The sequence below is a fragment of the Vollenhovia emeryi genome, unplaced genomic scaffold (assembly GCF_000949405.1).
Source record: "Vollenhovia emeryi isolate VEMERY1.0 unplaced genomic scaffold, V.emery_V1.0 DF939237.1, whole genome shotgun sequence".
Taxonomy (NCBI): Eukaryota; Metazoa; Arthropoda; class Insecta; order Hymenoptera; family Formicidae; genus Vollenhovia; species Vollenhovia emeryi.
The window spans coordinates 506,006-523,338 of NW_011967129.1; the positions used below are offsets into that span (position 1 = coordinate 506,006).

The 17,333-nt window shown below is 46.5% G+C and overlaps 1 protein-coding gene across 8 annotated transcripts in view; it reads left to right on the forward strand.

The window, feature by feature from the left end:
• LOC105560209 (basement membrane-specific heparan sulfate proteoglycan core protein) overlaps positions 1-17,333 on the forward strand; it is a 171,536-nt gene that overhangs the window by 109,669 nt on the left and 44,534 nt on the right. For 5 of the 8 annotated variants that reach the window (XM_012009095.1, XM_012009098.1, XM_012009104.1 and 2 more), the window contains 5 exons: positions 5,503-5,610; positions 10,823-10,939; positions 12,606-12,719; positions 13,390-13,503; positions 15,210-15,317. In XM_012009095.1, coding sequence (XP_011864485.1) covers positions 5,503-5,610; positions 10,823-10,939; positions 12,606-12,719; positions 13,390-13,503; positions 15,210-15,317 — 561 coding nt within the window. The remainder of the gene's footprint in view (positions 1-5,502; positions 5,611-10,822; positions 10,940-12,605; positions 12,720-13,389; positions 13,504-15,209; positions 15,318-17,333) is intronic. The other 3 variants (XM_012009105.1, XM_012009106.1, XM_012009099.1) reach the window with 2 other exon arrangements.

Consider the following 17,333-nt stretch of genomic DNA (forward strand, 5'->3'; position numbering starts at 1 on the left):
CTTAAAAATAAACGTGTTTTGGATAAATAACTTTTGAATAAATAACTTATTAATTCAAAACTCCAAAACACGTTTATTTTTAAGCACTGCATTTAACTTCGAACAAGATCCGGATCCGAACAAGATCCGGATATCCGGATTTTCACTTAAATCGAATATTTTATCTCAGATCTATCTCTATTTCGGATATCCGGATACCCGGATATTTATTTATCCGGACATGATCGTCAGCCCTAATAGTAATCAATTCTCTCAATTAGTTCTGTCGATATTCAGTAACACAAAGATAATTTTCACTTAAGAGGCACTACAGTCGAAATGTTACGTTGCCTAACTACAAAACAAAACGGTCAAAATTTTTCCCAGAGCAGAGTGTTACGAACAATCCAAATAATTCGATTACTAATTGTGGGCCCCAAAGTGGGTCGCTATGGGTCAGTTTTACAAACGTCGGTTAACTGTTCACCAGTGTTTAGTCAACTCCTTATCTTTTTCTATCTTACTGTTTAAGAAGAGACAGAATCAACTGACCTTCGGTTAGCAGTTGATCGACGATTGTAAAACTGGCCCTGTCTTTTTTTTCTCTCAGAGTGATTGGCAATGCCCGGTATCTCGAGATATCGAAATGTCCAGGCATTCCTGCCCCTCTGTGTACGTTTCGCACGAGAGACGCGTAAACGAATCTCGCACAATATCTTTACGCAGTGGAAAATTTGAAAAATAATTGCCGCTAAGCTTCCCCTTCGCGTTTCTCAGTTTCGATCTTTAGTGCCTCGCTAACTGTTTTCCTCTCGGCGGTTTATTTCCGATTAACGCGCGCAAAAGGCGCGGAATCGCGCGCAAGGACCTTCCACAAAGACCCCGTGCGGCAGCTAAGACGTGCGGGGAAGTTATTCGTGTAATTTATGGGTAGAGTGCCCCTCGACTCGCAGCGAGGTCGCAAGCGCCGACGTTCTTCTATTTCAAAGTGCGCTCCTTGAAGTTGTTATGAGAATACGAAAAGCGTCCAGTGGACGCCTTTGGAACGATATACTGCGCCGCCGTCTGAAAAGGCACGAGGGTCTCGGTAAACTGGTGAATATCGACAGACTCTGTGCGCTGAAACACGCGAGAAATGTAATTCGACAGTTAATCGAACGTCGCAGCCGGACACATTCGCGCTGGATATAAATAAGGACGGTCGTTCTCCTTTCGATTAACATTAATAATCGTTTTATAAAAGCCAAGTCACGGGGAGAAGCGTATTATACACGTGTGTCGTCTCGGTGTCTGCAGCTTTAACCACTTCCGGTGGTTAATTCGTGAATGCCTTCGTTGAAAGACAGGACATATTCCTTCCCGTGCACGGAACGTCGCGTAATCCGGCAATCTCGCAAATGTGGCGAGCGTTCTATCGACTTAATTGCTTTACCCTCCTTAAATTCACGAGGCAACGAGGGAACTTGGCTCGTGTACTTTGCCCGTCAGACTCTGGCTTCTTCGTCGGCAGCAGCGCCAGCGGTATAGGGCGCACCGTGGATCGTTCCTTTTCTTTTTGTCACGACCATCCAGTTTTTAGACGTATCGTAACGACGACATTAGTATCGCGTGCAACAGCTCGTGCAGCTTTTAACGGAGCCGAATGCTCGCGGAAAGCGGCGAGCTGACAAGATTGCGGGCGTGCACTTTGAAATAGCAGAATGTAAATTAATGCGCCAAAACGTCGCGTTGCTCTCTGGTATATTACGTTGCTTTATGGTGTTGTTAAAATTTATGGTGATATTAATTGTCCTCCCGCACCTATCGATGCCGAGGATCCAAGGGTACAAATTTGTCGGTGAATATATAGGCATGTATACTCGATCAAAATCTGTTAGCCACAGTCAACTTATTCGCGAAAGATCGCGACTTTATGCATTATTAATTTTCCGATTAAGCAAGTGTACCAAGGGATGCCCGAGTAAAAGCGATATACTCCGGGATAATAATCTTTTTTTTTCCCCGATCCCGGCCGCTTCGCGATTTATCAGACGTACGTATACCTGCGGGACACGCGACATTTCCGATGTTGCTCCGCTAATACGTTGCGCAACATTATCAATAGCTCTGATATCGCGACCATTAAATATTCAAAGAGACGCGATTTTATTTTCGGTACCCTGAACAATTGATCCATAGATTTCCCGTCGATGTATAGCTGCTATTCTCATCTCGCGATGAATATTTCACATATATCGGGGTATCGTGCGCCCGAGTCGAAAGTTGTAATTTAGTCTTGTCTGGTAACGGTATCATTTACGGGGCTGTAAAAATAAAAATGCGATCTTTATTGAGCAGGACAGGAACCGTTTCTTTTTAAGGAACGCGAGCAATATTTTCCAAGCGACGGCAACTAAAACTTGTTACAGTTTCGTAAAAATTTGTAGGTCTGAAATATGTGTACGCACACTGAGAAAAATGTTGGTCGGATAAACCAATCAAGTAGTGTTTGCGATGGTTAATTTTTCCGATTACGTTTCCCGATTAAATTATGGATACGTCCGAAATGCAGTTACCGATGAGATTTGATTGAATAACCGAATAACCATTTACCGAATCCGCGTTCTGCAATCGAACGTGATCTCTTCGGGGGTCTAAGAACTTGGCGAGTGAGCGGCGAACGTTGGCGCGAAAAATCTCTCGGTACAAGTCATGCGGATCATGAAGCGCGGCGTACTCGACCCTCAAGTTTGGGATCCTATTGACTTACGCTTCGTCTATCTGCCGAACGGGGGAGAGACGGAGATGCGCACTGGTCTGTTTAATGAACAAGCCTGAGCGGTCTGATTTGCATTGCGCGCAGTCACGCTCCGCTCGCGGTGCGAATTTCAACGTAGCAGACTCCGCTACTCGGTGGCCACCTGAGTAACGTGAGATACCTGCACGATGACGCAGCCCGCCCTGGGACGCGTAATGTGCCCGGGTGGAGAGCGCTTTAAGGGGCATTCCTGTCGCGCCTGCATCGCGCCGTTGCGTTATCGCGATTCAGCGTCGAGCACTGCCATCGAATGACAGTTTCCTGTGTCAAAGCATACCCGGCCGCTGTTACACAACGTGATCAACCCCGGGCGCGACCCGCCGCCGCCTCCCTTCCCTCCCCATCAGTCCGCCTTCTTCCATCGAGAGCCGCGCAATTCGAGCGGCAAATGCAATATTGTGGCCTCGCCGCCGAGACACTTGAGACAAAATGGCATGCTTTCGTACGATTTGCCCCCTTTTTCTCCCCCCCCCCCCTCCCCTTCCGGTGATTTTTCAAAGACTGCACTCTCCGGCGAGCTCTTAGATCCTCCCTTCGCGCGTCGATTTACGTGTATTTAATTACTCGTGCAGTTGTAGCGGTTCTCCAAGTCGAGCAATCGCATGGACGCTTTTTAACACGCCCACTCGAAGTTCCTTCGATTTTTTGGGGGGCGCAACGCGCATCTGTTTCCGCGCGCCGTATGCAAAAGTTTACCGTAAACATGCAGTTTTGTAAAAACATACATGTTTGCTAAATTTTAGGAAAAAAAACACACATTAACCAATTTGTATATATATATATTGTGTGTATATGCATTTTTTTATTTACAATAATTCGATAGCCGAGAATTGAAATTATTAAATCATGCATTTTATTTAGCCTGGCGAAGCATCGATAGCATCATTTCGGTTTTATTAGTTCGAGTCCAGTGTCGTGTTTCTTTTTTCCGCCCTTTTGTGCCCGGCGCTCATCAAGTCCTTTCCATTCGTGCGCACTCACGAGCACCTCTTCGCATTAGTCGATGGGACAAATTGTGAAAACGAGATGTGTGCCGTGTCGCAGCTCGAGCACCAATAGCGCGACTCCGGCCATGTCGACCGTATGATCAGCAAGTGGAAACGGACGAGCACGCGTCCGGCCTATGAAATCGGAGTCAAACTTGCGAGCGGACGAATGTTTATTTGAAATAGGATAGCCGCGGCGAACGATTGCGCGCTCCTGATTTCGAAACCCGAGTGGCACGAGTATTGAAAAGAGGACGAGCGACTAGCGAAAAAATTGCGTCCACTGTTTGCGGTTGGGTATATCGTTTGGAGACAATTACCAATTGGCTTTGTGCGACGCGAGAAGAGTTAGTTGCGCCAGATGCACGGGGAGAATCGGGGAGGAATCCAGTAATAAAAATGATGCCCGTTTAAACCGAACAACGGTGCTCGAGATTGAAATCATTTGTGTGAACTGCGTTCCAACGTAAGAACATAATTGTTTTCATAAGTAGACTTTCTTCTGATCTGCGTGTCGCTGCGTCCTACCCTCGGAGTAACCTTTCCATTTTACCGGAATGGTCAATGAGAGCTCGAGTCGATTAGTGTGTTCTTTCCCCGCGATCTTGTAAAAATGATAAAACTCGCATGAGATTCTCGGTATTAAAAACGACGGCGCACGCTAAGGAGAAAAACGAGACCTGCGACGTCTGTGCAGTAAAGCGTCATCCGACCTACAACCTCTTATCTTACAACCCTACCCTCGCCTCTTACGGCCACTGCTCCACCTTTGAAATCTTATCCGCCGCTACGTACGACCTTCTCAGAATTTATATTAAACAACCGACTCCCATTATTGGTTTATTCGTGTGTTGTCAGGCAAGGCAGCATCCATCCGACGAATCTCGCGATCGCTCAAGAATCTCTTTTCACGGCTCTTCGCTGACGTAGCTCGCTTACATGCAATATTAACCTGAGCCTGAACAAGATAACATCTTGTTTTAGAAAAAAAACAATAGATCCAACGTCTGACGACTGATGTGGATCGAATGGTTATTGGAAAATTGCCTGGATTTAAGATCCAATCTATCATTCTCTACTTTGTTATCTAATATAATATTAAGTATAGTCGACGACAGAGAAATGTCACTTGTAGTCGCCGGTGATGATTAAACATTAAAACAGTGAGCTTGTCGACCCAGCTGGCAAATTTTATTGAATTCGTCGCAACGTTTCGACCTTACTTCAGTCTCTTTTCAAGTAACAGCACAAATAAGAAAACAGGAAAAATTCATAGACAAGTAAGAACATCGTCATCCGTGAGATAGAGTCAAAAGTTAAGCGCACATCCGAACATTACTGAGGTTCGACTTGAACTGAAATGTAGTGTCTCATAAATACTACAGTACCGGCCAACGATATATCACCTTTCGATTGTTTGAGCTTAACTAATTTTAAAGTGCTCGAAAATTTTGAAAATCATGATGTACATGCTTTGTCAAATTTCATCACCCTTCGTGTGCAAGATGTACCTGCTATCAAACGTCTACTGTAAAGTTTTGAGCACAGTCGGTGCACTTCGACGAAAGTTAAGCTGAGAAAACCTAAAGGCGATATGCTTTTGGCCGGTACTGTATATTCTAACGTGCCATGCACCTTGCACAATTATTTCGCGTAATATTTTTATAGATTAACGTTTGAACTTTACAATGAGAATTTTCGCAGAATGCGTAACAACTGACGATTTCTTTCTGTGCGCAGCTTGTTCCTCGACCGAGTTCATATGCAGAAACGAGCAGTGTATCGACAATAATAAATACTGCGATGGCGTGCAAGATTGCCGCGACGGATCCGATGAACACAATTGCCGTAAGTATCGTCTCCAGATCCGAAAGATGGTCGCCCACCACTCTTCACAGTTATTTGCACGCGCATGCAGTTTGGATATGGTGGTGTCGCGCGTTGGATGCGCTGATGTGATTGTTAGCTTTGGAGTGCATGTCTCTTTGATAAATATCTGGTAACTGTACGCTGAGAAAAATGTCCGATTAAATATAATCGGATAATCCAATTACGTAATAACGAACGGATATATCCGACGAAAGATGCGATCGGTCTTCCGATCAAATGTCATCGGTAACTGCATTTCACCGGGTGTATACATGATTTAATCGAAAAAATTAACCATCGGAAACACTATTTAATTGGTTTATCCGATGGAAATTGTTCTCAGCGTAGTAGGCAAATTAATATTGCATTTTGTGCACCCACACAAGTTTTCGACCGTTAATTAATTCTCTTGTGTGAGCCGCGCGAATTGTCTCGCAGTAGTGCAGAGCGCAACTCTTATATAGAGGAAAGTCCCCTATTACGAGATAGGCTCCTAATACGAGATAGCGGAGTTTCTGCTAAATTAATGAACGTCGTCTGTTGGTTCCACCGTGAATCTATTTGCCCTCGGAGTGAAATCTCCGTTCAGCGGAAAATCGATCGTTAGATCGTGTAATCTTCGCGAGAAGAGATTTCTGATTGAATTTGCCCGTTGAAAACCTGCTACCTCGTATTAGAATCCTAATATAAAAAAAAAGACTTTCCCCTATGCATTTCCAAGAAAGATCTATTACATTTCTGAACCGATATCATGCCGGTATCTTTATTCCGTACAAAGGCTTTTTCCGACGCCAATTCGGTGGCATTGCACGCAAAGGGTTAATTACGCGAGCAGAAATAAGTTTTACCGCAGGACCGTCCTCGCACGTACGAATCTATAAGATCTGCGTGCCGATAAAGGTATCTTCACGTGGAATCATGAACTGATACTGACGACGCCCTTGCACGTACCGGTATTATTTATCGCCGGCTAACACCGCACGACAGACTTGCATGCGACTGCGCCGGAACTAATGGCCGTCCGGTCCCGACGTATTACGATGAGCTTAATAATTATAATAGCTATGACAATAACAATAGCGTGCTCGGGGAAAGGAAAAAAAAAGGGGGGATATGGGGAGTCGTAGCGCGTGGCAGTGGTTGACGGTGGCGTACTTCGGCCTCGCGTTTAAGGCCGTTGCACCCGTGCACCGCATCGACATCCGCTTCCCTCTTCGTTCAACCCCCGTCCGCCAACCCCCTCCTTCCAACCACGTCAGCTTATTACTTCCGTCGTCCTTCGCGAAGGCGCGCTTCGTGGCCGGACCGTTATGTGCACAACATCGCTAACTATGGCGGTCGTTAAAGTCCTAATTTTTTCGAGAGCCGAAAACAAGAAGGCCGAAAATCAAAGCAGCATGGTCATCTCTCTCTCTTCTAATTCTTGCAAGATTAATTGTATAAGCCGACTTGTAGACGTAGTAAGAAGGAAAACATCTTCATATTTGCTTTCTCTAATAGCGAATTCGGTTGTTTGCACTAGCGCGCACTGAGTGCGCACTAAGGCTTGTTTACGGTTAATTCTTATATTTAAAGATCGTCTTAAATATCTCGTGAAATATTTAGCTAGTAAAAGAATCTGTTTAGCATCCATACGGATCGTTTTTTTATCTTAATACCCTTTGAACGTGTATTTAAGACAAAGTTATACATGTAAAAATTGACTATAAACAGGCCTCAGTGCAAGCAATCGAATTCACTATAAGTCGTAACGCAAAAAAAACGTACTACAGATATCCGATTCGGATTATGTCACAGCTCGTATCGTAATAATCACGTTGCAAATTACGATTTTATGCGGCAATAATCCATTAGCGGGGAAATAACCGTAATGAGGAACAGCGTGTTCGATGACGCATGTCATGTTTATGCGATTTTACGGCGCGAGCTACGTCCATTTGTATAAAGGCTAACGTCGCGGCAATGTAACAATCGCGGCGCGCATCGACCGAGGATTAGATCACCGATTTCTTATAGTGAACTCGGTTGCTCGTACAAGTGCGCCCCGAGTGCACACTAAGGCTTGTTCGCAGTCCATTCTTATATCTAAGGGTCGTCTTAAATATCTCTTGGAATATTTCTTAGCCGGTAAAAAGACAATTTGTATGGCATCCGTACGGACGAGATTTTCGGCCAAGTACTCTTTGAACGTGTATTTAAGACAAAGTTACACACAAGACTTACTTCCATTTAATTATTTGATCGGGTGGAAAGGTAATAACGGGGATACATTGTGTGGGAATGATTGTACTGTGCTTTAAGACTGAGGGGATGCTGGAGTGGTTTGATTTACCGACGGTATAGTCGGTGACCGCTCCTCGGTGCCAGGAGCCACCTTGAAATATGAAATATTTAGACACTAACGCCCTGTCGCGGCTCTTGGTCCTGTATTCCTTTAAATTTATGTTTATCGCACATTTGAGCCCGCGAATTTCATTAAATATAAGAATTGACGAAACAAGCCTTCGTGCGCACGCGGCGCGCACAGTGCGAGCAGTCGAATTCGCTATTATTCAGCCCCTTGCGTAATTTATCGTGCATCTCATTAGCAGCGTAAATGCCGTTGGCACAGGAGCGGGGAGGACGATTAAAAAGAGAGGAAAAAAAAGAGATCGAGCGCGAGAGGCGTAACACCCCTCCCCCCGCCCGCCCGCCAAATCCAGGGGATGGCCCCTGTCGAACGAGATTTACTCGCGTTTATTAATCCGCCCTAATAACCGGCCGCAATTTTAATCCGACGTTAATCTCCCACGGGCCGTCGGCCGAACGTCGGACCCGACCCTTCCGTCACGCTAGCTGCCCCGGAATTTCGCATTTTCACCGCTTTAATCCAATTTTGATTCGTGACGAGAGCGTCGCGCGCCCCGCCAAACTTCTCCGCCGCTCCGCGAAATCGCGTCAGACCGCACGCGAGAGTCATCATCCCCGCGCTAAATCCCCCGCGCGAGATTACGTTTGTGTCTCGCCGCCCCGGGCGCCGGCGACGCCGCGGCCCACGCGTGTCATTAAGCCGGCGGGGGATGATATTTTCGGGGGGCGGCTTATTTTGACGAATCCGCAAGTTTTAATGGCCGCAACGAAATCCGCCCGGAAGACGCGCTGTCCCGCGCGTTTATCGCCGCGCGAGGAAAATATTGCGCGCAATTACGTCGCGCAGTTATCTTGAGTAGTTTAAAATTACTTGGGAATTATTAGCTGATCTGATCCAGCAGTTAAACCGTTAATTCCTCGAGCGCGTACACGGGATCGTTTCCAGACTACTCGGGATGTTCGCGCGAGCAAATCGCCCCGAGCGCCGGAGCTGGTGAGCGGATTATTGAACTCGCGGGGCTCGTTTGCAATTCAATCGTCAAATGGGCGAGGCTTTGGGGCAGGCCTTGAACCTAAGATGATGTCAGAAATCGCAACATCTCTCGTCGCTTTATCAAACGGTCGAGCGAGTCAGCTCGCTGCCCTCACGCCCGTTTCCGCATCATCGCGGTGATCTAAGCCCGTCATTTCTCGCCTCGGGACAGATTGGAATAAGAACAGCCGACTTTTCGAAGCTTTCCGTCGCAGCTGGCCGTTCAATCTCGCAGCCGATCGCGTTTACTCGCGTTAATTCCCGCCGCGAAAAAATTTACAGCGAGTAATTCTTTTATAATCGACAGCCGTCACGCTATTCGGCGACAATTAAGCGAATACAACTGAAACTTCTGTGATCCTATGCCACTCGATGGCACGAGATGTGAATTATTTATCTCGCATCGCGGTTTGAACACTGATAAAGTGCCATTCTATTTTTCCCGTAATTTTTCGGTCCTGGCTTCCATTGGCTCTGACTTTTTGATTAATTTTTCTACACGACCGGAATACCTCAACGCGATGACCGCGATGAATATTTCGGTGGAAGGGACCGAGCGCGATTGTGCGAAATGTCATTATGGAATAAAATCCTATCCTTCCTCTCCCTCCCGGCTTTGGACGAGCCAAGTTAGCATTCCCAGGGCAAGTGTCGGGACCTGCAGCTCTGTCGCTTTCGCTCGTAAAGAACCTTCCACTACGCTTCAATCGTTGTCTCTTGCGAATTCGCGCGACTTACGTCTGTCCACGTGCGCGCGCGCACGTGTATGTGTGTGTGTCTCGTCCCTGCGTGTATTCGTGCAATAACAGTCATCGACGTGGCTAAATGTAAAGGCAACTGTTGGTCGTCACGCAGTGTCCTTCCGTGGCGAGCAGGTTCTTTCATGTTCTCCCATCGTTAACTAATTGCCGTTGTAAATTAAAGTACGGTCGGAGGGAGCGCGACGATTGACGTAACTCCTCGTTCATTTATAATCTCTTCCGTGAAATTTCCTCAAATACGTGCTAATTAATGGCCTAGTCACTTGGGCGTGCTTAACGCGTTTCGCTCGGCCACTAATTAGTTCATCTTCGGGAACTCCTTTCATGCTATCTTATATCATCGTGCCGCGACCCTACGTCAGAATTGTTGTTTTGCGTTCGCCAATGCAAATTACTCCGGCATTAGGTCTGTCTGCCTTAACCGTCTTTCTTAACCATTCCTTATGTTTAATTTATAAGGCAAACAAGATGAATATTTCAGCATTAGAAAAATACTGGAAAATAAAACAAAATCGCGGACATCGAGCTAAGCGAAGCGGACGTAAAACTTTGTGTTGCCTAAGCCAACGGCACACGATACTGTGTTTCCTGGATCGCTTACCAGAGCCAATCAGGATTTAGCCCTAAGTCACCTGCATCCAAAACTCTGCATCCTCATTGGTTCTCGCAAGCGATCCGGCAGGGGAAAAATAGTATCGTGCGCCACTGGCCTTCGCTCGTTTCCCGTTCACGAGGTATCTCGTTGAATCAAAATCCGTTTCTCTCTTCTCCTGAACGTCGTTCTTGAGTATCAGCTAGGAATGCAGCAGCTTAATTTACTTGTCGACGAAATCGTTGTTCATTGCCGACGGTCATTGTGCTTTCCCCCGTCATTTGTATCTCAGTGTTACGTCCATTCAGCAGTGTACGCCTAATCTTCGTCAGCGTCATCCTCCTCAGCTGTGTTTGTTACGTGTCATCTCTCAAATTGACCTGCATCAGTCGTGTCACCATGCCGTTACTCGGCGACATAAATCTTCCCAGATTAGCCTGAGTGCAATTCTTACAGCCTGCAAGGAAGACCAATTCGAATGCGCGCCTGGTTATTGCGTGCCCTTATCACGACGCTGTGACGGATACACGGACTGTGTCGGTGGAAGTGACGAACAAAATTGTTACAACATGAGTACGAATTATCACTATTTACTCCAATCAGCTGCGAAACGGCACGCTCGCGCGAAACATGTAAATCAGTTACCCGCGTTGGAATAATGTGTGGCCGCGCATCTGCGCGCGAAGTGGCCTTTACCGAGGAACTCGTTCGACCCGTTAGGCCTATTTTACAAGAAATGCCGCGGCAAACCTTTTTCTTTTTTCCCCCCCTGTCGCGTGGATATCAAACGGCGTATATTGCGCAAGTACGGCCGATGACATTCCAGGGCCGCGTTACGAACGGCCACCGTGAGATTCCAACGCCGGTAATTACGGGGACACGAGGCGACCGGGAAGTTTAAACATTTGTTTTCCGCGTTCGTTTTTTTTTTGCGTCGCGCGCAAATTTTGTAATCGGAACAAATTGCATTCGATCGAGTTTCGAGGGGCATCGGTCTCGTGTTCCCGTGTCGCATGATTCGCGGATGCACACGCGCACATCGAGAACGGCGGGGAACGTTTCGCAGCGTTTTACGCACCTCTGCGGCGTGAGGTAGGTACCGAATTCTATATTGCATCTTTTGGTACGGTGGGAGGATTGCGGCACGCGCGAATTTTCCTGCGTGAACGGTGCCTGCGCCGCATGAGATTTCAAGCCCTCGCATTTTTAACTCATTAGGAAGTAGCGCATGATAATTTACGCACGACGCTGGTTACATCATAAAGTTATGCAGAAACTCGCGAACAGGCATTCGCACTTGCAATAACGCGACGGCGATTCTTACGCTTAATTATTCATGGATATGTGGTGGCGCATATGGCCGCGAATTTACTCCGCAAAACAGTCGCGGGCGCAAACAGTTAGCAGCGATATGCGGAATAACTGTTATCCAACTGTCGCGAATAAATTAAATCTCGGCGAATAAATTAAATCCGCTCGAAAGAAACCCGCGTTTACCCGACGTTTTACTGCAGACGGGCTTTCCCCCCCCCCCTCTGTTTCTTTTTTAAACCGCTCCGATTCGAAATACGAGCGTAGTGGATCAATATCAGACACTTTGCAATCACGAAATCAAGATTTTATTCATAACCGTGAGTGATAAGTCAAAACAACTGTCGCGGATTCGAGTTTAACTTTTAAGTGCGCCACGAAATTGTCATATTTAGGGCGGCATGAAATTGTAATCGGATTTAATCGATTTTTCGTTATTTATAGAGAGACACACGGTTTCAGATTTTGCTTTCTCGCGATGAACAGCCGGAGTCACCGACGTGAATGTCAAGCATACGAGTAACGCGACACTGCGGCCTATATTTACTGTAGGTCAAGTGGATTTTTGCAAATAGTTGCCATTTTTAATCAACTAAAGCGGGCTATCGAATATTTCCGTGCGCGGCATGTATTCAATTGATTATTGATATCGCGTAAATTGAATGTGCTTCAGTAACTCGTTCAAATTGCGACAATAATCAATAAAACTCGAGTCGATAGCTCTTCTGTTACTTTGACAAACAGAGAATGAAAACTTTTAACTAAATCAAGGTATCGCTGTGTGAAAGTGCTATCGTATCATCAATGAGGATATTTGTCGCGCGTATTTTTTTTTTTAAATCGGTTTATCCACTTTCCTATCTCTCTTTCTTTCTCTTATTTGATTTATATATATTTTTATTTCTTTTTTTCCATCTCTTTTAAATAGCACGATGTCGAGCAGACGAATTCGAGTGCGCCAGCGGTACGTGTGTCAGCAAAAATGCAAGATGTGACGGACGAAACGATTGTCTCGATCATTCTGACGAGTACAATTGCAACGGTGTGTTCGTTTATATTACTTTTTTCCTTTATCTTATCGGTATTTCGTTATATTGAATGCTTCACGTGTCTTGTAATCAAAGTATGTTCAAGTTACGGACGACCACTCTTTAAAATTACATTTCGTCTATTAGAATCGTAAGTCGGAAGTTTTCGACAAATGAAGTGGCATTGAATTATCGTTCAGCTTTCGAGCTAATCGCTACCTCGTAATGAAAAATATTGTACGCATATACCAGGGTTGGGAAAGTTACTTTATAAAAGTATCTAGTTACAGTTTTTTTTTCGCTGAAAATGTAACTGGTTACAGTTACACAATAAGTAACGAATCGTCGCTTCGCAGTCACTCTCGCGAAATAAAAATAACAATATCGAATCTGCATTTGCGTAAGCGCCGATAAAGGGATTTATACGTTAATGCAAGACCTAATGCGATCGTTTTAAAAATGTATATATAAAGTAACTATTGAATTACTAGTTATCGAAAAAATGTTACCGAGTTAAGTTACAGATGGAGAGGAAGTAACGAAGTTAAGTTAGAGTAAACGGTAACTGTAACTTCGTTACAAGTAACGAGTTACTCCCCAACCCTGGTGTGTACGTTCATCTTGTATCTGTGACAAATTTTATTTTATATACTTCTTATCCTCCGTTCATGTCGTCGTTTTCAGTGACCACCTGCAGTGGGGATCAATTCCGTTGTCTGGACGGCATCTGCTTAAGTATCGACAAGCGTTGCAACGGAGTCGCGGATTGCCGCAACGGCGAAGATGAGAGCCAATGCGGTAAGCTAATTTGTCTTGCCCCCTCCCCACCCCTCTCCCTCTTTGAAACGTGTACCTTGCTCGATCGATTCTTACGTGTTGAGGGCGCGAACGGGACATGCGATTTTTTTTTTTTAACGACGCAGATTTCGACGGGGCCCGACTTGTACACGTCTCTCCGTCGTCTCTAATTGTGTCGTCTTCGCCCGACGGCAACGTGACAGTCCCACGTTGTCGCGTAACTCACGGGCGATCGCGAGGTCAGTAGTCAGTTTTGCGCGCGCAACGATAATTCCGCCCGCAACGGTTCCAGCAATAAGCCGCGATAAGCCTGCACCAATGCTCTTTGCCAAGTGTCGGTTACCCGACGCGATTATTCACGAGCGATCGAGAGGGGCGGCTGAGCTTAAACGAGCCTCAAACGCGCCTGCGAAGTTTAACAACAAGATTGCAGGCACTTTGATAAGTCTCGCGAGTAAACCTTAGCAGTGATCTCACTCGAGCACATGCCTAACGTCGTAGAAATAACATTCGCCAATATTGCGATTGCGCATGTATTATCGCCCTTTCCAAATTTCAGGTGTTCGCTACTTTTCTCCACCCTCCTCCTCCTCTCCCACCCCCCGAACTCGTTTCATCGCGAATGAAAACACTTCCCCCCCCCCCCCTGTGATGGTAAACAGAAATGTGTCTACGCCCGCATATAATTAGACGCTGACGAGCGGCTCGAAGGCCCGGCACGGCGTCGGACGCACACCGTTGCGCGCCGTAACGTGAATAACGTAAACTTAATTTTCCCCCCCCCCGGCACGCTCCGCGTGACTTTCGATTTACGATTTTCCACGCTGACCGAGCTTTACGCTCGGCGCGCAGCGCCGAAAATAACGCCACTTTTCCCGAAATAGTTTGGCCAATGCCGTTGGCACCGCCGCCACAACCCTTAATCCCGGTTCCGTTGCGATCTAAACCGGGGGGGCCGCGCGCACGTATACGACCGTGTGCGAAGAAAGCGGCGAGCTTTCGGGAATCCCCCCCCCCCTCGTTCCCTCCTCCCGTACACTCGCGGGTCGTTGCGTTACGAGACGTTCCTATTATTCCACACGTGCCCCCAACCCCCCCGCTTTAATTAATCGATTTTTAAGCGAACCGCATCCGACATACCTGCAGCCAACACGCGCGGAGCGAAGACATCAATCCTCGCTGCCCGATCGAAGATAAATCGATCGCGCAACATAGTCCAATAGTCCATGTCATCCCGCTGCGATCGACTTATCTCCCGATTGGGGAATGCAGATTGCTGGCCCTTCGCCCCCCCCCGTAAACCCCCTATATATAATACTTCCTTTCGACGGTGTACTAACTTCAGCAAAAGCAGCAAACAGCTCGAAGCGTCTCACACCAGGTAAAGGTGCGCACCGTCCGTTTCTACCGTCCAGATGGTGCGTAACGCTATGCAAACGATATCCCGACCCCCCGCCATGGTGTCGCACCCTGCACCGCGTGATCATAAATATATGCCGCCGGCCGGCGAAATTATTTGGCGTCACGCCCGCGGCTTGTTCTCATCTCGGACGGGAGATTCGGAGGGTGTCGAAGGGCTTGCTTGAGCCGCGATCGCGCGGCTCGCCGGAGGGCCGAGGGAAACGTCCCGAGGACGGGGGGGCTGACGCGCGTCAGCGGGCGATGCAATCCTTAAATGCGCATGAGTGTTATGGTGTATGGAGCAGGTTGCGGAGAAGCCGAGTTTCGCTGCACGGACGGCCGCTGCATCAGCTACGTGTTGCAGTGCAACGGGGTGAACGAGTGCTCTGACGGCTCTGATGAGAGGGACTGCGGTAATTATGCCACACTACACTCTTACCCACGCTCCCTTTCCCCGACACAATACAGATACACCCGCACGCGTACCTCTTGCATCACGCTCGCGCGCGCCAGACAAGTCACTCGATAAATACTCGATTCGTAAAGTCGCGAGCTGCGTTCGGACGTTACACGGCAGTGCTTGTCGCGAGGGGGCAACCGCTGGCTAAAATGTTATCCCACCGTTTACACGATTTCATCTGATTACAAAGAATCTCATCCAATTGCAAATCATTTTCTTACGTGCCCATTTGAAAATATGTAACGTTGTTAAACCACAAAGAGCTGTTGGACTTCCTCAAAACATATTTTTCTTAATTTACTAAAGAAGTATTTTGCTTGTAGAGGTAATTTCGGTTAAGATTGTAGTATTCTGTCACGTGTTTCCTCGCTTCTCACTTTTCCCACCTAGTCTAACCGTGGTCTTAACGAAAAGTAACTTTGCATTTGTATTTACCGTTTGCCGTTCCACATTTGCGCGCAAAGGCGCATCGACGTTTCAACTCGCTGTTGTTCTAACAGCAACTACTTCAGTCTTATATCGTGAAAGGAATACGCGCTTATAGGTGTGATATATATTTGGATATTCACTAAAAGAAGCACATTTTTGGGGGAAAATGGAAACGAGCTGAGAAAATGTTCAAATTGAATGTTTATTGTCTAGCGAAGAAACGTTGAAAACGAAGACGAAACGATTACACGTGGATTTCGTAAGGATTTCATAATCACTTCGGAGACACTGTCCCACGGTTACATCAAGTGGTTACCCCCTTGGCTTGTCGGGTAACGCGGGGTTTTCGGCCGTTAGAATTTAGAATCGGTTGAGATCGGGGTATCTCGAGGGAAGAAAGAACGCGGTTCGTTGGCCTTTCAAAGATAATCGAACTTTTTGATTTCTGTAAAAACACAGCGTGCAATTTTGCTAATACTTTTGTATCATTGTAGTTGTAACACGTAGTAAGTAGTAGGAAGTCTAACACTAGAACCGACAGAATTCAACCAACTCGTCCTCCATCGATCGTGCTGACTTTCAAATACAACTTCCGAGCATTCCGCGCGATATTTTCGCCATTACGTTCGCCTTTCTCTGCCACACAATCCCTTTTTAATCGTACTTATCGCGAAATCATGCGCCACCCGTAGAGAAGTATCCGCGGCGAAATTCCTATAACGCCGGAAAGTTCGCGGTCGCACGGAAGTCGTCGGCCGCGTTTTCCTACGGAGGGAAACTCGCGGGACGCCGAAGGAATATGAATATGCAACCCGTGGCGACGGAAAGCACCTATCGACTCACCATCAAACCAGCCGTGACGATCGGTAATCCGATCCTGGAAGCGTTTCCGGAAGAAGCTCAACGACGAAGATTCCCAAACTCCATGCCGCCGAGTCTCCTGGTATACTTGATAAGAATTGCGCCCAAATCGAAAGATAATAACTCGCCCTCGCAATTGCAGCACGTGGAATTCGGCCTATCTAAATCCGATGCGAATTGCAGTAACGATGCCAAAATTTATCAAGTCACGTCGTCTCAAATCCCAAAACCTCTCCGGCTGTCGGATAATCTCGTGAGATCGTTGCAAATGTTGAAGCGCAACAATATTTCGCTGATAAGTGTTCGCTCGCAGTCTGTTAATAAGCGCGACAGAACACGAAAACTAGCGAATGGAAACGATTCTGATCGTGCACCAGTAAAGCCCGATGCTTCCAATTCAAACGCAAACATTATAAATCATTTGCTCAATACTTCTAGAAAGGACAGATACGGTACGGAGGAGAAAATTTTCAAATCGGAAAATTCAAACGTCGGACACACTGCATCCAAAAAAGAAGCAAAATATCAAAGTGGCGAGAAAATTAAAGAGACAGAAACGAAATTGGAAAGAAATTTATTTAACAGAGATGATATTGATATCAATTACTCGACCACGTATTATTCTAACAGCAGACACGCTACGGAGGAGAAAATTTCCAAATTGAAAAATTCAAATATC